A 21,958-nucleotide genomic window follows, 5' to 3' on the forward strand; every position below is an offset into this window, starting at 1 on the left:
GGTATTTGTTTTTCTCTTTCTGACTTACTTCACTCTGTATGACAGTCTCTAGGTCCATCCACCTCACTACAAATAACTCAATTTCATTCCTTTTTATGGCTGAGTAATATTCCATTGTGTATATGTGCCACATCTTCTTTATCCATTCATCTGTCCATGGACACTTAGGTTGCCTCCATGTCCTGGCTGTTGTAAATAGTGCTGCAATGAACATTGTGGTAGATGACTCTTTTTGAATTACGGTTTTCTCAGGGTATATGCCCAGTAGTGGGATTGCTGGGTCATATGGTAGTTCTATTTTTAGTTTTTTAAGGAACCTCCATACTGTTCTCCATAGTGGCTGTACCAATTCACATTCCCACCAGCAGTGCAGGAGTGTTCCCTTTTCTCCACACCCTCTCCAGCATTTATTGTTTCTAGATTTTTTGATGATGGCCATTCTGACTGGTGTGAGCTGATACCTCATTGTAGTTTTGATTTGCATTTCTCTAATGATTAGTGATGTTGAGCATCCTTTCATGTGTTTGTTGGCAATCTGCATATCTTCTTTGGAGAAATGTCTGTTTACATCTTTTGCCCATTTTTGGATTGGGTTGTTTGTTTTTTTGATATTGAGCTGCTTGTAAATTTTTGAGGTTAATCCTTTGTCAGTTGCTTCATTTGCAAATATTTTCTCCCATTCTGAGGGTTGTCTTTTCGTCTTGTTTATGTTTTCCTTCCAAGCAATATACTTAAATACACTTTAAAAGGAGTCTGATATTATCTGTGAAACCCCCAAAGAAAAAGTAAATCAAATAAGTTGGTTTTTTTAAGTGTGTCTATTTCTGCCAGAAAAGAAAGCTCTACACTGATTGTTTTAAGTCCCAGTTTGTGTAGAAGCATCTCTCAGTACAGGGTTGGTAATATCCTTTGGCTTAAAAATCACTACATTTGCTTATAATTGACCTTACCTCTTACCAACATAGCCTAGTTGTTAAGAATGTGGATGTTGCCGCCCAGCTGCCTGGGTTCAAACCCCAGCTCTGCCACCTACTCCCTGGTTGACTTTAGTCCAGTAACTTAACCCTGTTACATTTCAGTTTCTGTAATCTCAGAATAATGATAACTACTTCATAGAGATGGCACATGGTGAGCACTCAGTAAATGTAAGTTCTTATCACATGGCTGCTATGTGAAAGCAAGTCTTAGGCTGTGTTTATTCCAAATCAGCTAATGAGATTGGTCACCGATAACTAAATTAACTTTTTCATAGTGAATATTGATCATTAGGATGGCTTTAATGAAAACGCATTTCAGACCTAAAGGGAGAGCCTTTTAATCACAGATTTAGTCCATAAAAAACTAGATAACGAGTGCTTCATTTTACCAGTTTTTTTTTTTTTTTTTTGCCGTACGCGGGCCTCTCACTGCTGTGGCCTCTCCCATTGTGGAGCACAGGCTCCGGACACGCAGGCTCAGCGGCCGTGGCATGTGGGATCTTCCCGGACGGGGGCACAAACCCGTATCCCCTGCATCGGCAGGCGGACTCTCAACCACTGCACCACCAGGGAAGCCCCATTTTACCAGTTTTAAAATTCAGAAGGAATTCCCTTTCTAGCCATGAGTTATTGTGTGCATGTCAGCCAAGCAACTTCCTTTTGATCAAATAGTTCTTTCTCTCTACATAATTCAATGCTGTTTGAAATAATTTTGGATTTTTTTACTATGCAGTGGCAGGATTTGAAAATACTTCCTTACATGTGTGAGATGTTAGAAAGTCACATGATGAAATGGATCACAAAGTAAAATTGTAGCATCTTTATCCACTCTAATGAATTCAATATAATAAAAGTATATTGTGGTGCTGGGAATTTAGTGGCAAGCAAAGCGGCTGATGCGGCTAGCAGGCTCCTGGGGGAGACAAGCCGATACAAATAATTGTGCTGGTCCTTGTCTAACTGGGGAGTGACATAGGCCAGGAGGGAAATTCAAGGTGCTAGGATGCCACGTATTGGATGCATGTCCTGGTAAAGGACCTCTGGGAAGCTTCCCTGAGATGGAGCTGTAGGAGCCACAGTCTGAAGAATGAATGGAATTAACAAAGGAGAGTGGGGCTGGAGAAAGAATTTTAGACACAGGGAACCGCTTGGCCAAAGGCACGGAGGTGGCAGGAAGGAGCAAGGTAGTTTAGAGTAGTGGGAGAAGGCCCACTGCGTTCGGCGAGCTGAGAGTGAAGGGGAGCGAGTTACAAGCGTCAGCAGTGATCGAAGGCTGGTTCTGCTCAACCAGGCTGGGAGGGGGTCTGGGACTGCTTCTGCCAGGACTCGGGGCCCCGTTCAAGATTTAGGCCATTACAACCCTCAGCCTCACTCTCAACCTTCCTGTTTAGTCTCCCTTAACCTCCAGTGACTCCAGCCTGTGTACTTTTTACTCCAGGCCTTTGCATATCCTGCTGTCTGCTTGGGAAACCCATCCTTCCCTCTTATCCCACCTTACCCCATCCGCCTGAAAAACTCCTTTGAGAAGATTTACTCTTACTGTCGTAGTTTGCGTTTACTGCTTTTTGCTTCAGTGGAGCAATGATCACATGGCATTGTAAGATTGCATTCATGATGATATCCCTAATTAGGGTGGAAATTATCAGGGTTTTCTGTCTTTTAATGCTCAGTGCCTAGCTGGTCACATAAGTTGTCACATAGTGGGCGCTTAATACTGGCTGAAATAATGAATGCATGCTGTCTTAATAAAATTTCTTCAAGAGACTAAATTCATGGAACTTATCCTGGCTTACCTTGCAAAAAAAAGTTTGACCTGCTAACATTAAAAAAAAGAAAAGGAGTGATATCTATTTTATGCAAGGCTGTGATATATAGTGTTGTTCATTAATGGTACTGGAAGGGAGAAAGAGTCCAGAATACGAAATATTATATTTAGAATTATAGATAAGTCTTAGAATTATAGATAAGAAAGTCCAGTATAATAAATATTGTCTTAGAATTACAGATAAGAATGATTGTATGTATACCCATACTGTTATTTATATTTAAAACTGCCTTGCAAGATTTTCAAGGTTCCACATGACGTGTCTGAGTAATTGACTATAATGGGGGTGAGCTAGAAAGAGAACAAGCAGTAATTTATTACCTTATCCATTTAATCTACAAATGACCAGGAAATCAATGGGAAAAGCAGTTTCCTCTCCACATACCTTAAGGAAAAGCCATTAGGTTGATGTTACTGTTGTCATCCATTTGGGAACAAGAAACCCAATTCTCAGATCATTGCAGCTAGGCCAGTGCTACTTTCCAAGGACACAGAAAATATGGATAACAGCTGCTTAAGACTTATGCCATGATAAAGTATCCTTATCGTATTGATGTTGATGCCTTATTTATTATTAAGGAAAGCATTTTCCTTAGAGGAAAGACTAGAGTTGGGATCAAATGAGTCTTAAAAATATTGGCCCTTCCCTCAAATCACTTGAATTTTATTTTGTCATCAACTCCATGCACCCATGTAAATATAAGATGCTCTCTTTTCCATTAAAAGCAGCGACAGATGATTTTTGAAGGATGGGTTGCCTCTTCTTTATTCCTACAGAATCTCAACATGTGTTCAGAATTTTTGGAGAAGTTGGAAGGAAATTAAAGTTGTGTCCTTCCTCGGTTCTGGATCCTTCAGATCCTAGTGCATGGAATTTATAGTTGCTGATGAAAGTAAATGTGCTTTTACCCCACCTGTAGGTCAGACTCCGTGTCAAGAAGGAGATCAAAGATGCCTCTACAGTTCCTGCCTTGATTCATGTGGTGGTAGCTCTCTTTGTGATCCCAGCAACAGTCTGAATAATTGTAGTAAGTACAGTTGCTGCTGACAAATTCAATTACCACGTCAGGCTATGTATTCAGTTTTATCCTTTTGCATTGACATTAAAATGCTGAAGTGTGGAATCCCTCCAAAATATGTATATATATATATATATATATTTCTCTCTTTTTTTTAAAGGTTGCATGTGGTAGCAGAAAAGAAGCAAAATGGTCTTAATTAACTTAAATCATAAACAAATGTGTCATCATGAATGGGCTATAAATCCATTGCTTAATGTCATTGCCGTGACTTTCCACTCAATGTCAGCTCCTATATATTATTTTCTTGGCTGCCTCTGCAGGAAAATGCTATCTTTCTTCCTTTGTAAAGCCCAACTTCAAAAATGGAAACTTTATCCAAGAAGTAAATATGAAGTTCGTTTAAATAGCCACATAAAACTTTGGCGGTCTGTTCTTGTAATAAAATGTATTCTCACCCTTCCAGGAACTTTGCTGACCTGTAATGACCTCGCTACAAATGGTGTAGACAGGTGGCTGTATCCAAACTGGCTTCAGGAGGAGGAATGATTAGGGGAAGATTGAATGGGCAGGGGTAGCAGGAGGACTCTCTCGGGAAATTTTAGATGAATTGGAAAGCCCCCAAAGACTGATTTCTAGTAATGGCTTGCTTACTTCTGGGCTCTGCTTTCACATTCTACTCCCTTCTTTCACTTTTTAGAATTAATTTTTGGCTTCCCTGTCAGCTTGGGCTTGAGATTTAGAAGCAGGTCTGTCAGCTTTCAGTTGACAAGAAGGTATGACTTCTTAGCACAGATCCCAGCAGTGAAGGCCCCTGGAGGCCGGGAGCTTGAAAGGCTGAAGGGTTTGGGTCCCTGGATTTGCTGAAGTTTTCAGATCCTAATTCTACTCTGTGACCTTTCTGGGTCAATGTAGAGCTTATGGGTGGCAGGTAGCCCATACCCCTTAGGGGATATCAAGGGGTGAAAACAGTGGGTTGGATAGGAGTGTGAGGGCCACAGCCAATTAATAACCCAGACTAACAAGATTTTTTGTTTAATTTCACAAGCACTTAATAACTGTTTGGCTGAAAGCACAATACCCAGCCCTCCTCCATTCCCCATAGGAGAGAACAGTGCAAATAGAGATCAGTCTGACCGCTAAGACACACTACCATTTTATCCACTCTAAAATATTAAATGTATGTCTATGTATGTGTATATATGTATATACATATGATTTGACTTTGCTCATCTCCCAGTCTGCCCTGGAACTCTTTCAGAATCATTTTTTTTTACTTCACCTTGAACTTGGGCTGTAGCATTTTGGACAGTGACAGTATTGTCTCAGACACATGTATTTTATTAAAGTTTTGGGGGTTGTCTGACATGTAATGGCACTTACTGTTACATTAAAAAATGGTGAGAGCAATGTTAGCCTGTGTCAAATTTAGGCAGGGAGTAACCAAGTATATGTTATCCTATTTTCTCTATACTTGAAATATTTCAAGATTAAAAATAAGTTATCACCTGTCCAAAAAAAAAGGAACTTGTAGGAAGGGCACTAGATAACTCAGCTGGTATGTATGTTGACTTAAAAAAAATGCACAACGTGAGAGTTGCAAGTTAAGTTTTATTGGGCAAAATGAGGACTGCAGGCCGGGAGACAGCATTTCAGATAACTCTGAAAAAACAGGTAGTCAGGAATGTCAAAAGATTATTATTAATCAAAGAATACCAGATATCTCAAGTTAAGGAATTCAGCGCTCTTCTATGTATGGGAAGATGCAAGAGTCTTGACTCCCTGAAATAATTCCTTTGATATGCACCTCAGCTCTCCCAGACAGTATCCAGTGTTTTCACATCCCGAGTTTCCTCAGGGCTCACCGCAGGGAGTGGCTGCAGTCTGATGGCTGCTAGATGGCAGGTATTCTTTTCAGCCCTGAGTTTCCTCAGGGCTCATCAGCTCACGTTGGAGGGCTACAATCATTGGTGACTGTGACATCCTTCGTTTATTGATGTGGCAGGAAATATTCCATTTATCATGTATATTCAACCAGTATTTCTAGCGTGTCTGTGATGTCCCAGGCACTGGGATGGGCACTGGGCACTTTGATGGCAATGAAGGGAAACGTGATTCCAGCCTTCCTGGAGCTAACTTTTCAACAGTGGGATCATATGGCCACCTTCCCATTCATATATACAACTTCGGTTTTCTTCTGTTTTTCTTTGCGGTACGCGGGCCTCTCACTGTTGTGGCCTCTCCCGTTGCGGAGCACAGGCTCCGGACGCGCAGCCTCAGCGGCCATGGCTCACGGGCCCAGCCGCTCCGTGGCATGTGGGATCTTCCCGGACCGGGGCACGAACTCGCGTCCCCTGCATCGGCAGGCGAACTCTCAACCACTGCGCCACCAGGGAAGCCCTGGTTTTCTTTTTCTGTTCTTCAAATACACTCAAACCATTTCCCTAGCGTCTCACCATCTCATCAGCTTCCTCTTTCATCACAGATGTTCTTGCCGTGTTCTCTCCATATATATTCAGCAAACATTGGAACACCCCCTCTTCCGAGTATCAGGCATTGGGCTTGTCCTTGGTCTCCATTCCTTCCGTGTTATTAAAAATAAGTGTTGGAGAAAAAAGTACACGAGTGAACATTTAGAACTAAAGGTTGATGGAGTACTGTGGGAAACTTGGGGGGGGGTCCCTGAAGCATGACAGTCATACCTGGCTTCATACAGCCATGGCAATCATGGGCGCGAGGAGAGACCCATGCCCAGGAGCTGCTGTCTCTGCTAGGCACATAAGCAGTGTATATGCCTAACTTCCAGCTGAGAGTAAAGATGTTATTCCTTCTCTTTCAAGGAGCTTCAGGATGGTGTGTGTCTACTTGGTTCTCTGTAAATACGGACGAGTATCATCTCCTCTCAGAAAACTCTTCATGCACTTGAAAACGTGATTAATTGTTTAAAGATCTTTGACACTGTCAGAGACTACTGTTATTTAGATTCTGGAGCACGACTGAGCAGCGCTCTCTTTCTCTGGCTCCCTGCCAGTGGGGGATATGAGTTTGGAGAACGTGGACATTCTTTCCGGTGGAGTCAGCCTCTCACTGGAGTTGCTGGGAGGCTAGTCCTTAAAGATAATGGTTCTTGCCACCCCATAAAATATTATAATAACGTTCCAATGGTCCCTGAAGATATACTGGGTGGGACCCTGGCATCAGTATTTTTAAAATTCCCCAGGTGACCCCAGTGTGCAGCAAAAGTTGAGAATTATTGCTTTGTGGCCTGACGAGGCTGCTGGGATTAGTGACATCCTGAAATTGGGTGTGAAAAAAAGTCTTCGTGGTTTTCTTTTCTTTTCTTTTTTTTTTTTTTTTTGCGGTACGCGGGCCTCTCACTGTTGTGGCCTCTCCCGTTGCGGAGCACAGGTTCCGGACGCGCAGGCTCAGTGACCATGGCTCACGGGCCTAGCCGCTCCGCGGCATGTGGGATCTTCCCAGACTGGGGCACGAACCCATGTCCCCTGCATCGGCAGGAGGACTCTCAACCACTGCGCCACCAGGGAAGCCCTGGTTTTCGTATTTTTCAGTGGATAAGATCCATGGTTTATCTCAGATTAGCAGAAGTGCCTACAATTAAAAAAAGCCTAAAGAACACATCTCAGATGATATTGTATATGGAGAGGCTTAAAAGTATCACAGTATCACCACATCCACTCCAGCCCAGAATCTTTAACATGTTTGCACCCTGCTGGGAGGCAAAATACGGACATGTCCTTGCCTTGGCGGGTAGGATCAGGAATGTTGTTTCCCATCAGTCTGGTGTGGAGGGACTAATCCATCACCTGTACCTTGTAGAGTGCAATCCAGACATCTGGGGGAGCCTGGCGGAGAGAACAGCTCCTGGGCATGTGTCTCTCCCCACCTCCCTGCGCCCATGATCGCCATGGCTGTATGAAGCCTGGTGTGACTGTCATGCCTCAGGGACCCTCCTAGGTTTCCCATAGTGTTCCATCAACCTTTAGTTCTACATGTTTACTTGTGTACATTTTTCTTCCAACACTTATTTTTAATAACAGAGAAGGAATGGGGACGAGTGACTAGCCCAGTGCCTGACACTCAAAAGAGGGGGTGTTCAAATGTTTGCTGAATATATATGGAGGGAACCTGGCAAGAACACCTGTGATGAAAGAGGAAGCTGATGAGACAGTGAGACGCTAGGGAAACTGTCTGAGTGTATTTGAAGAACAGAAAAGGAAAACCAAAGTCGTATGTATGAGTGGGAAGATGGCAGTATGATTCCCCCCCACTGAAAAGTTATATCCAGGAAGAAATGAACAGCTTTGTTCTTCAAATAGTTTCCCAGTGGTCTGTCAATTTCCTGCCCTCTCCTTGCAGTCTCTAGGTGGAAGGAACAGATAGTATAGGGGTGTAGTCAAAAAGCCATATGCTGTAATGATTAAGGACTTCAGTTCTCAGGATCAAATAGTAGATGAGAGGAACAACCTCTTTCTAAAAGCATTCCCAGCTAGTAAGTGGAAGATAAATGATTGAATTCGAATATTACCATTTGGTAACCAGGTGAATTAACAGGGCAAGGCACTGCGCATGGGCATAGAGCTGTAGACATCACAAAAAGAAATCAGACGGATGTGTCTTCTGATGAAAGAACACCGCAGCACCTAGAGTCTTGCCAAAGGGATGAAGCCTAATGAGGCCCCTGGCTTCAGCTGCCAGCGTTCAGGAGACAAGGGGGACAGGGAAACATGTTTAGCCTCCCCACGAGTGTGCAATCAGCAAAATCCAAACTCTGGCACACTCTACAGGTCAAGTCCCCGGATTCTTCAATACTTAAACATTAAAGAAAAATAAAGAGATGGAGGGGAGGGGGAACATAGATAGTATAAGAGACTTCAATTTGGTTTTCAAAAATGGGTAGCTAAACTGTAGTCTGTAGGATGTAGTGCACACTTATGTAATGAAGCTGTGAAGAAGAGAAAGGAAGTGATGACTCTGAAACTCAGCGTTTACTTTGTGGGGGAGGGAGAAGGTCGACATAAGACAGGGGATATGGAAGGGTACGTGGGATGTCTGGCAGAGTTCAGTTGCTTGACCTGGGTAGTAGGTGTAAGGGTGTTCACCTTATAATAGCTCTTCAAATTCTAAAAACTAAATAATAATAAAGAGAGCTTTAAAGTTTTGACGCAAAGATGAATCTCGGATATATATGCCAATGGATGTTGGAAATGACATTTTCTCATGTAAACGACCATCAATCTAATACATGATTTCCATTGGCTTCAGGTATTGCATCATGATGAAGATGTCACATCGTTTAGTTAACAGTCCTTTCTTTAGGTTGAATTTATCAAATATTGTTTCAGACTTTGAAAGGTGGGCTATCATTGAGACTCCATCAGGATCTTTTTTTCTACAGATATTTATTAAACCTCATCTGTCCTCAGAATGCCGTGCCAGGCACTGCCTCAAGCTCACACTGAATTATACAGCCCTGCAACAGCTAAACGTCCTCACATGTTTGTGACGTGATCGCCCTCTAGTGGCTAATGTCAGTCAGGCTTGTCAGTGAGTCTACTGCTTAAGATATAAAAGTCTATGGATACCATAAATCATAGAATTTGAGGTTGCCAGATAGTTGAGAGTTTCTCTTGCTTAGCACTTTGTGAAGAACGCCTTTATGAAGGAAGCAAAACAACCTCACCGCATTCAGTAAAGATCTCAGAATAATATATGATCATAACTTAATCCTTTCATCTCCCTTGACTCTGAGACACTTAAAGCCTATATCTTATCCTAAATCAAAATCGATACATCCCACATATCAAAAGAGAGAAAAGTTATGCATGTGATATGCCTATTAATCATCTCAAGGAAACAAACTCATAAAAAGTTAAAACTTCATAGGGTAGTTGAGGAAGAAGAGAGAAAGAAAAGACATCTACAGGGAAAAAGAGACTGCATCAAAATATGTGTGAATGATCCCATTTTTGTAAAATTTTAAGTTTATTAAAGAAATTAAGAAAAATATAGAGTGTGAGCTGCCTCTACTGATTTGTAAGATGGTCGTGACAGGTAATCAAGCAACAAAAGCAAGCTGAAGAGGAAACCCATCTTTTGGCATTGAGGGAAGTTAAGAGAGAGGGAGGTGGGGAGATGAGCTTTTCCTATATGTGTCTTTGTATTGTTTTCATTGTTATAAGGAATATGCATTTTTTGTGTATAATCTGAACTCGAAACATTTCAGTGTTTCTCCTCTTTCACAAATCAAAGAAGTGGTAAGCTGAACCAACCCCATACCTCCTCTGTCTCTTTTTCTTTTCTCCACCCTGTGGGCATCCTCAGGATTATGCCAGCTTTAGAGTGTTACTTCTTCCTCAATAAACTGGGAGTCTTACGTACTTGGTCCGTGAGATTTTTCAGTCTGGCCAGTATCAGGCTCCTTCCTTATCAGCATAATCTCCGCAAAGCCCTCAGACTCTTTACATTACGAAATAGTCCCAGAGCTGTTTTAATATTTCACTGCAGTCCTTATTGCTAATCTGTTTGCCTGCATACCATTTCCTAGTCAAATAATTAAATTTAATTTGAATAATTACTCTTAATAAGGCATGAAATCTCTGGTGGACCTGAGCTGATTCTACCAAGACACTCCCTTGATTTCCTCTCTCCTCTGGGAATGAAGCACATCCACCGCAGACAGAGAGGGGACAGAGAGCCTTTCCACCGCATTCCACCAAACCTGCCCAAACCCCGCTTATCCTGGGAAGGCTTCCCAAGCTGCTCCTATCCACCCTGTCTCTCCGGGCTCTAGCCTTTTGTTCAGTCCCACTAGCCTAGCCTGTTCATGTTATACCGCAGCTACCTGCATGTGTCTTTCTTCCTCTGGAGACTTAGAGTGCTTCAATGCCAGGGATTCTATTTTGCATTATTTTTACATTTTAAAGTGCCTAGGATAGTTTCTGATACCTCCCCGCTCCTTTCCTTCCTTAATTCTCACACTATGCTTGGTGAAGACTTTGAGATCAAGAAATAAGTTCTCCAGGGAACTATATTCAATGTCTTGTAATAAACTATACTGGAAAAGAATCTGAAAAACAATTAATTTTATATATATACGTGTGTGTGTTTATGAATCGCTTTGCTGTACACCAGAAACTAACACAACATTGTAAATCAACTATACTTCAATTAAAGAAAAGAAATGAGGTCTCATTTCACAAAACTCTCAAATCGTATGGGGAAGGCAAGTAAGTAAAGAGTAGAGCAGAGGGTAATGAGTGCATGGCATGCACACCCTGGAGATGGTCTGGAGCTCAGCGGAGACTCCTACTAGGAGTGGAAGGGGAAGAGTGGTTGGCCAGAAAGCCTTCCTGGAAAAGGGGTTTGTGCTGAGTGCTGCGGAACAAGGAGAAATTAGCTTAGAGGGGAGGATGGGGAAGGATGATTCCAATCAGCAGTTGCCCTATGTACCTGGCAGCTAGAACCATGATTGCATCTGAGGGGTGATTACAAGTGTGTGAAGGAAAGAAGGGGATAAAAGCTAACAGGGCCCACAAAGGACGCATGCAATTCTTAAAATGTCTGGTGTCGCCAAGGAAATATTGCTGGCGAGGTAGTCATGGGTGACGAGGCTGGAAAGTTAGGCTGTGATTTGGAGTGTGAAATAGCCTTGGATGCCAAGCTAAAGGGTTAGGGGTTATCTCATTGGCAATGGATAGCTAATGGATCTCAGCCTCCTCTTGCCCTGAAATTGTATAGCCTTATACACTGATCAACAATAAAATGTATAGAAAAAAGTCATCTAATTGCCTATTTAGCCAAATTCATTGATTTTTTAAAATGGCTGTGAAGGTGGCGGGGAATACACTAGTTTAGAAGTAATGGATAAATCAGAAGACAAATTAAAGTGAGTAAAAGGAATCAGATAAGTGGAGCCGAGGGAAAAAAATGAGAAAGACTCTAAAACATGCATTCTGGACAGTGTGCTAGCAGCTCCATATACAGAAATGAATCTTGGTTTGTCAAGACACTTCATTGACCACACTATTTACCTTTTGATGGCAATCTCATATACTACTTACATCTAGTCTTAGCTACTTCCAAGAAAGAGGGTACGATAGACTTTTAAAAATAAATTTATTTATTTATTTATTTATTTATTTATTTATTTTGCGGTACGCGGGCCTCTCACTGCTGTGGCCCCTCCTGTTGCGGAGCACAGGCTCCGGACACGCAGGTTCAGTGGCCATGGCTCACAGGCCCAGCCGCTCCGCGGCATGTGGGATCTTCCCGGACTGGGGCACGAACCCGTGTCCCCTGCATCGGCAGGCGGACTCTCAACCACTGCGCCACCAGGGAAGCCCTAGACTTTAATTTTGTAAGTTTTAAAGAAATTGTTTTCCATGTGAAATTTAAAAATATAATATGTATCTGTATGTGTGTTTTTTTGTTAGGTCAGTGTGAACCAATTACGTTGGAACTCTGCATGAATTTGCCCTACAACCATACAAATTATCCAAATTACCTCGGCCACAGGACTCAAAAGGAAGCATCCATCAGCTGGGAGTCTTCTCTTTTCCCTGCACTTGTTCAAACCAACTGTTACAAATACCTCATGTTCTTTGCTTGCACCATCTTGGTACCAAAGTGTGACAAGAATACAAGCCAGCGTATCCCTCCTTGCAGGTAATACATTGGGGTCTCCCCCAGGCATCCTCATTTTCCCTCAAGGAGAACCAAGGGAATGAAGACATAGTTTCAGTTTAGACAAAGTACATACTTTGCCAACAAGTCCTGTATTTAACAAATTACCTATTTAAAAAGTAAAGAAGTAGGAATTCTAAAATGAATATCTGAGTAAGGATTCATCAGTAAAATACCAAACCAGAGAGATATGAACTGCCTTTTATAATAATTCATGGACTTTAATCAAATGAAATCACAAGTGTTTCATTTTGTTGGATCAGGAAGCGGTTTTTAAAATGTGAGTCAGCAGTAAGGGTGTGTCTGCCTGTTTCTCTGGCAGTGTTGATGTATTTTAAATGCTGCCTTCTGATAGCATCAAAAGTTAGGAGACATTACACAAAGAGTGGGCTTAAGGAGTCGTCACACCAAACTCACAGGATGGACGGGGGATGGACGCTGCTGTTCTTTTACCTGGTTAGATGAAATACAGGACGGTATTTCAAGAGTGTGGCTTGAACTTAGGATATGAGTGATGCCCTACGGGTTAAGATTATTACTCTGGTGTCCACCTCCTGATTCAAATCCTGGCTCTTCTGTAGCTGCTTATAGCCCGAGACAGGTTCCTCAGTCTCTCCCAGCCTCAGTTTCTTTACCTGTAAGATCAGGATAGTGGTGGTGGTTGGGTTGGGTTGTTGTGAGATTAGATGAATGTACATAAATGTAAAGTGGTGCCCATTGATTGTAAGCCCAGAATAAACAAAGCTCTGATGTCAGGACAGGAGCGCAACTAACTGCTTTGTGGCAGTTTGGTCCCTCTTCTATGCTGTGTGTTCAGGGTCATAGCCAGAGAATGTGCACCTACAAGGTGGCTGTCACAGAGGTGAGGGCTGCTTTTCTCAGGGCTGTTTTCCATCAAGGGGTGAATACACAGATGTGCCTGCCTAAGTATGAGTGGTAACTATGGAAACCATATGTTGGGATCAGAAGTCAGAGCTTTAAGAAAAAGCAAGAATATCAATACAGTGGACAGATGGGAAAACAGTAAATTATATGCCAAATATCAAATGGATGACAAGGTAGGGCCATCTATAGAGTTGGGACAGGATGCAATAAAATTTAAAAATGATTTGGGGGAACTAAACAAATTATACAAATAGAGTGAAATTTAATGTTGGCTGTGCAAACATAATTCTGAACATTTCTATTAAATGCCTTTTAAAGTATCACTAATAAAACGTCTGCCAGTTTTATGTTAACAAGTTATTTATAAATCTTATTCTACTTTTCCTAAGCAAGGCTGATGATAGTGAATAATTACTTTCAGTAGTACTTAACAAATTCTTGTATTTGACTTTCTTTTCATATGTGTATAAGAATTTCCCTATTGCAGTGTTCTCTGGAACAAATTTATATCCACATATGATTGATAATTTTAGGACTTAGGTTTCATATTAAAATGCCTAAGATAAGACTGATCCTGAAATACTATTCAATAAACATTTTTGAATAAGTGTTTAGAATAAACATTTTGAATAAAGTGTTGAACTTCTAGACACTTGAGTTTTGTTTCTTAGGTGTACACATACACGTACATCTTTCACTTTCAGTGGCTATCAAAGTGAGTTTTACATTCTGATATTTGTAAGAAAAATTTTTGGATTATGACAAGAATAATATACTGATATGCTCATGGGGTAACACATAATTCCTTTGGCCAAGCTTGGTTATTGATCTTAAAATTCAGTTTTTAAGCTATGAGTTGGAAAATATCTAACATTCTTGAGCCCTTAAAATGTGCTGAATACTTCGGTGTAGTTATCATCCTCAAAATAACCTTTTAGGACTACTGTCTCTATGGCTGAGCACTGCACAGATTATTATAAGAACAGGTGTGCCAGGGAGTTGTAGTGCCACATATTATATTTCCATTTTATAGGGAAAAAAAAAAAGTGGTAGAGTCAGGCACTACCTGACTTCCATCTAAATTAGGTATCGTTTGGTTAATTTAAAATAGCAGCAATTGAGTTATATACATTTTTATATTAATCTGCAACAAAACTATTCAGTCCAACAGAGAGTTATTAAACACCGTTGAGCTTCCCATTTTTGCAAACCTAATATGGGAATGCCATGGCTTTGTCTTTGCCCCAAATTCCTAGGCTAAACCAGCATCAAGTTATGCTCTATCTTAACTTAACTTATCTTAACTTATCTTACTTATCTTAACTTAAATCTAGACAGACTTAAATCTAGACAGAGCCTTTTCTGAAACGTCTCCATTCAATTGCTAACCGTTCCTTACCTGTTGAAATTAACTTAGTGGTTTAAAGTTTGAAACTTTTAAGAAATGAGAATGTATTTAAAGGGAAATAAAAAATTTGCCTAGGAACGAACTTTCATTATGTCTACTTAAAAAAAAAAAATCCGTAACTAATTTCTTGGTAATATATTGAGGCAAACTGTTTTTTTCTTTCCCCATAGGAAGTAAAGCCATCTTCTTTGAGACATGCTGATACCTCAATTTTAAAATATTCTGGTACAAATGAGATAATACACATAAAAGCACCTAGTACAACGCTTAGTATGTCTTTTCTTTAACAAAGACCAACAAACTTCATTTTTTACCAACTTGAGCTCAATACAGATGGGTTTGGTGTAAGCTGAAGTAATAATGCCTTAGGTAAACCAGGTTGGCACAGGAAATGGCTCACATCCCAGGGCACCACAGGGGGCTGAGGCTGAGGGTGTTGTATAGATTCCATGACCTTTGGTGGCAGACTGTCCAAGTGATTTTGGGGGCTTCCCTGCTTAAAACAAAAAACACTGGAGTGTGTCTGCCTGAAAGACAGAAGAGAAAATGAGAAAGGCAAACTGGAGGAGGGAATCCGTGTTCTGGGAACATCTCTATTTCCATTTCTGCAATGAAGTTTCTTTTGGTGAAAGTATGTTTCTGGAATGTATCCCCCTTGTAGCGATATTACTCAGTTTGGTTTCCCAAATATCTATTGTGTATATGTGCATTCATATATATACATTGGTATGCACACACACTGCATACACACACCACATATACACGCCAGCCCATAGCCATACAGAATTAAAACCCTACATAGAGGCCTAACATCAGGTGTAGCTGTTTCCGCTTGTAATATTTTGTCTTTCTCGCTCTTTTAGAGCTCTGTGTGAGCATTCCAAAGAACGCTGTGAGTCTGTTCTTGGGATTGTGGGCCTACAATGGCCAGAAGACACAGATTGCAATCAATTTCCAGAGGAAAATTCAGACAGTCAAACCTGTCTAATGCCTGATGACGATGTGGAAGGTTAATTTTTAAATTAATTACAATGGGGTATCTAACATGGATGAATATATCAGCTACTTTGAGAAGTTTCTCTGTTGTTATTTGTATTTAGTTACCAGTAGAAAGGCTGCATAGGTGGTGAATCTATAAACTTGATTACATTGAAGAATTTGATACCCATCTGTTAGACATTGTCTTCATTTAAAAAATAAATTGCAGAGATGACTTTAATACTCTAGGTATTTATTTTAAACACACTTAACTCACAGAGTCCATTATATATGGATGCTGCTTTTATACTAGGGCCCCTGTAGGTAATGGTGAAGATCATGCCTTGGTTCCTTCAAGCGCAAAGCATTCAGGGACCGTGGCAATGTAGGATAATCAAGTAGAGAAATGGGATCAAAGATCTTCCCGGACTGGTGCACGAACCCGTGTCCCCTGCATCGGCAGGCGGACTCTCAACCACTGCGCCACCAGGGAAGCCCTAGACTTTAATTTTGTAAGTTTTAAAGAAATTGTTTTCCATGTGAAATTTAAAAATATAATATGTATCTGTATGTGTGTTTTTTTGTTAGGTCAGTGTGAACCAATTACGTTGGAACTCTGCATGAATTTGCCCTACAACCATACAAATTATCCAAATTACCTCGGCCACAGGACTCAAAAGGAAGCATCCATCAGCTGGGAGTCTTCTCTTTTCCCTGCACTTGTTCAAACCAACTGTTACAAATACCTCATGTTCTTTGCTTGCACCATCTTGGTACCAAAGTGTGACAAGAATACAAGCCAGCGTATCCCTCCTTGCAGGTAATACATTGGGGTCTCCCCCAGGCATCCTCATTTTCCCTCAAGGAGAACCAAGGGAATGAAGACATAGTTTCAGTTTAGACAAAGTACATACTTTGCCAACAAGTCCTGTATTTAACAAATTACCTATTTAAAAAGTAAAGAAGTAGGAATTCTAAAATGAATATCTGAGTAAGGATTCATCAGTAAAATACCAAACCAGAGAGATATGAACTGCCTTTTATAATAATTCATGGACTTTAATCAAATGAAATCACAAGTGTTTCATTTTGTTGGATCAGGAAGCGGTTTTTAAAATGTGAGTCAGCAGTAAGGGTGTGTCTGCCTGTTTCTCTGGCAGTGTTGATGTATTTTAAATGCTGCCTTCTGATAGCATCAAAAGTTAGGAGACATTACACAAAGAGTGGGCTTAAGGAGTCGTCACACCAAACTCACAGGATGGACGGGGGATGGACGCTGCTGTTCTTTTACCTGGTTAGATGAAATACAGGACGGTATTTCAAGAGTGTGGCTTGAACTTAGGATATGAGTGATGCCCTACGGGTTAAGATTATTACTCTGGTGTCCACCTCCTGATTCAAATCCTGGCTCTTCTGTAGCTGCTTATAGCCCGAGACAGGTTCCTCAGTCTCTCCCAGCCTCAGTTTCTTTACCTGTAAGATCAGGATAGTGGTGGTGGTTGGGTTGGGTTGTTGTGAGATTAGATGAATGTACATAAATGTAAAGTGGTGCCCATTGATTGTAAGCCCAGAATAAACAAAGCTCTGATGTCAGGACAGGAGCGCAACTAACTGCTTTGTGGCAGTTTGGTCCCTCTTCTATGCTGTGTGTTCAGGGTCATAGCCAGAGAATGTGCACCTACAAGGTGGCTGTCACAGAGGTGAGGGCTGCTTTTCTCAGGGCTGTTTTCCATCAAGGGGTGAATACACAGATGTGCCTGCCTAAGTATGAGTGGTAACTATGGAAACCATATGTTGGGATCAGAAGTCAGAGCTTTAAGAAAAAGCAAGAATATCAATACAGTGGACAGATGGGAAAACAGTAAATTATATGCCAAATATCAAATGGATGACAAGGTAGGGCCATCTATAGAGTTGGGACAGGATGCAATAAAATTTAAAAATGATTTGGGGGAACTAAACAAATTATACAAATAGAGTGAAATTTAATGTTGGCTGTGCAAACATAATTCTGAACATTTCTATTAAATGCCTTTTAAAGTATCACTAATAAAACGTCTGCCAGTTTTATGTTAACAAGTTATTTATAAATCTTATTCTACTTTTCCTAAGCAAGGCTGATGATAGTGAATAATTACTTTCAGTAGTACTTAACAAATTCTTGTATTTGACTTTCTTTTCATATGTGTATAAGAATTTCCCTATTGCAGTGTTCTCTGGAACAAATTTATATCCACATATGATTGATAATTTTAGGACTTAGGTTTCATATTAAAATGCCTAAGATAAGACTGATCCTGAAATACTATTCAATAAACATTTTTGAATAAGTGTTTAGAATAAACATTTTGAATAAAGTGTTGAACTTCTAGACACTTGAGTTTTGTTTCTTAGGTGTACACATACACGTACATCTTTCACTTTCAGTGGCTATCAAAGTGAGTTTTACATTCTGATATTTGTAAGAAAAATTTTTGGATTATGACAAGAATAATATACTGATATGCTCATGGGGTAACACATAATTCCTTTGGCCAAGCTTGGTTATTGATCTTAAAATTCAGTTTTTAAGCTATGAGTTGGAAAATATCTAACATTCTTGAGCCCTTAAAATGTGCTGAATACTTCGGTGTAGTTATCATCCTCAAAATAACCTTTTAGGACTACTGTCTCTATGGCTGAGCACTGCACAGATTATTATAAGAACAGGTGTGCCAGGGAGTTGTAGTGCCACATATTATATTTCCATTTTATAGGGAAAAAAAAAAAGTGGTAGAGTCAGGCACTACCTGACTTCCATCTAAATTAGGTATCGTTTGGTTAATTTAAAATAGCAGCAATTGAGTTATATACATTTTTATATTAATCTGCAACAAAACTATTCAGTCCAACAGAGAGTTATTAAACACCGTTGAGCTTCCCATTTTTGCAAACCTAATATGGGAATGCCATGGCTTTGTCTTTGCCCCAAATTCCTAGGCTAAACCAGCATCAAGTTATGCTCTATCTTAACTTAACTTATCTTAACTTATCTTACTTATCTTAACTTAAATCTAGACAGACTTAAATCTAGACAGAGCCTTTTCTGAAACGTCTCCATTCAATTGCTAACCGTTCCTTACCTGTTGAAATTAACTTAGTGGTTTAAAGTTTGAAACTTTTAAGAAATGAGAATGTATTTAAAGGGAAATAAAAAATTTGCCTAGGAACGAACTTTCATTATGTCTACTTAAAAAAAAAAAATCCGTAACTAATTTCTTGGTAATATATTGAGGCAAACTGTTTTTTTCTTTCCCCATAGGAAGTAAAGCCATCTTCTTTGAGACATGCTGATACCTCAATTTTAAAATATTCTGGTACAAATGAGATAATACACATAAAAGCACCTAGTACAACGCTTAGTATGTCTTTTCTTTAACAAAGACCAACAAACTTCATTTTTTACCAACTTGAGCTCAATACAGATGGGTTTGGTGTAAGCTGAAGTAATAATGCCTTAGGTAAACCAGGTTGGCACAGGAAATGGCTCACATCCCAGGGCACCACAGGGGGCTGAGGCTGAGGGTGTTGTATAGATTCCATGACCTTTGGTGGCAGACTGTCCAAGTGATTTTGGGGGCTTCCCTGCTTAAAACAAAAAACACTGGAGTGTGTCTGCCTGAAAGACAGAAGAGAAAATGAGAAAGGCAAACTGGAGGAGGGAATCCGTGTTCTGGGAACATCTCTATTTCCATTTCTGCAATGAAGTTTCTTTTGGTGAAAGTATGTTTCTGGAATGTATCCCCCTTGTAGCGATATTACTCAGTTTGGTTTCCCAAATATCTATTGTGTATATGTGCATTCATATATATACATTGGTATGCACACACACTGCATACACACACCACATATACACGCCAGCCCATAGCCATACAGAATTAAAACCCTACATAGAGGCCTAACATCAGGTGTAGCTGTTTCCGCTTGTAATATTTTGTCTTTCTCGCTCTTTTAGAGCTCTGTGTGAGCATTCCAAAGAACGCTGTGAGTCTGTTCTTGGGATTGTGGGCCTACAATGGCCAGAAGACACAGATTGCAATCAATTTCCAGAGGAAAATTCAGACAGTCAAACCTGTCTAATGCCTGATGACGATGTGGAAGGTTAATTTTTAAATTAATTACAATGGGGTATCTAACATGGATGAATATATCAGCTACTTTGAGAAGTTTCTCTGTTGTTATTTGTATTTAGTTACCAGTAGAAAGGCTGCATAGGTGGTGAATCTATAAACTTGATTACATTGAAGAATTTGATACCCATCTGTTAGACATTGTCTTCATTTAAAAAATAAATTGCAGAGATGACTTTAATACTCTAGGTATTTATTTTAAACACACTTAACTCACAGAGTCCATTATATATGGATGCTGCTTTTATACTAGGGCCCCTGTAGGTAATGGTGAAGATCATGCCTTGGTTCCTTCAAGCGCAAAGCATTCAGGGACCGTGGCAATGTAGGATAATCAAGTAGAGAAATGGGATCAAGGACCTGCCCACTAGGTGGAAAGATTAGGATGGGAAACAATATGACACATTAAAGGTAAGCCAGCTGGGTAGTTAGAAGCATTGACTTCATAGGACATTTCAGGCTCCAGCAATTGTTAGGCTGTCCATTCGGAAAGAGAGTTCATTGCTGGAAAGCATAAAGACACAAAACAGCTGATCTGAAGAGGTGATGTCAAGGATGAAGGGGAAAGATGCTGATAGGCAGACAGAAGAAAGCCAAGTAAACTTTGACCGTTTCAGCTTTGTGAAGGACCATCCTTATGTTCAGTGATAACTTCTCCACAACATCCCACATGTAAATGGATAAATTAGCTGATGGTTCTGGGTTTTCTGTCTGTTGACAGTAATATGGCCCACTGCTTTTAACAGAATGCTCACCTAGTCACTTCAAGTGCAGCTCAGGACGGTGTGTTCTGGCTTCCAGAAGATGTGATGGCCAGGCTGACTGTGATGATGATAGTGATGAAGAAAACTGTGGTATGTATGTGAGATAGCACTTTTCTTGAATGTACACTAATAACTCGTTAGGATAAGGGATTGTGTTAAAATATGTCCATTGTTTACTGACAGTTGTAAGTAGTGACTAGGATTGAATGCTAAGGCATTTACCTCTTAAATTATCAAATGGCAAAACATGCATTATAAGTGTTTTTCCTGTTAATTCCATTGATTTCCCCTAAATTACACTTCTGCTTATAACCTTGATGACATATGTGCAAACTCTTAGTAAAAGAAGAAGCTCTTCACAAATGTAAGAGATTATTTTTATTGAGAGATTCTAAAGCAGTTGTCATCTGTTTTAAGGTCAGAATAATAGTGTCCTTGCCTATGATTCCCATATTCTTAAATAGGCATCTAGACACACAAAGACAGAGTGCAGGCTCTAACATTCAAATTTAATTGGGATTTATCTTCATGCCCTCTCTGATTTTTGTCTCTGTCAGCAAAGGATAAAACTCTTCCTGACATTTCTGCCTTTGAACTCCAAAATCACCAATGGAAAGGCCAGAAATGCCAGTGGCAATTTAAGTGGAGCTAATTCCCATTTTATTTCCCTGCAAACCTTTGTACTTGTAACCTCAAAGTGTGTCAGGGAATAGAAAACAGACAGTGCTCTTTACTGAGCAATATTTTAGAGTAAAGCAAAATGATTGAAGGGCTACCCCAGAGAATAGTTTGGTTATGATTATTTAGCTTGTTCTGCTTAAAAAACCTGACACTTTTTGCCACTGAAAGCACATGAGGCAATGCATCTTTTGAAATCATTTTATTCTTTTGGCCTTTGAGGGATGAAATATTGCCTTGCTTCCCAAAATGAGTTTTCCATAGTAGACATTGCCCTTCTGGTCCAGACAAAATGTCACAAGCAATCAACTGAAATCCTATCAGCTACTATAAATATGGATAAGTGCATCTTCTAGAAAATTAGAACTGTCAGAATGATGGTAATTTTGTTAGGGAGGAACATACAGTGTTTTGAGAAGCTACTGTTGTTTGCTTTGTTTGTGGTCTGTATGTAAAGAAATAAATCAAAACTCGTTGAATATCCCTTATATAAATGATTTATTAAGAATCTATTGGGGGCTTCCCTGGTGGCGCAGTGGTTGAGAGTCCGCC

At 40.2% G+C, this 21,958-nt stretch overlaps 1 protein-coding gene across 1 annotated transcript in view; it reads left to right on the forward strand.

Moving 5' to 3' along the window:
* Nucleotides 1-21,958, forward strand: part of LOC112390641 (atrial natriuretic peptide-converting enzyme-like) — a gene marked incomplete at its 5' end in the record, with an annotated part of 114,468 nt that overhangs the window by 24,782 nt on the left and 67,728 nt on the right. The window contains 4 exons of the mRNA XM_024731672.1: nt 3,723-3,830; nt 12,275-12,506; nt 15,681-15,826; nt 20,711-20,818. Of these exons, the coding sequence (XP_024587440.1) occupies nt 3,723-3,830; nt 12,275-12,506; nt 15,681-15,826; nt 20,711-20,818 (594 nt within the window). The remainder of the gene's footprint in view (nt 1-3,722; nt 3,831-12,274; nt 12,507-15,680; nt 15,827-20,710; nt 20,819-21,958) is intronic.

This window comes from Neophocaena asiaeorientalis, unplaced genomic scaffold (assembly GCF_003031525.2).
Source record: "Neophocaena asiaeorientalis asiaeorientalis breed wild unplaced genomic scaffold, Neophocaena_asiaeorientalis_V1.1 scaffold39, whole genome shotgun sequence".
Classification (NCBI taxonomy): domain Eukaryota; kingdom Metazoa; phylum Chordata; class Mammalia; order Artiodactyla; family Phocoenidae; genus Neophocaena; species Neophocaena asiaeorientalis.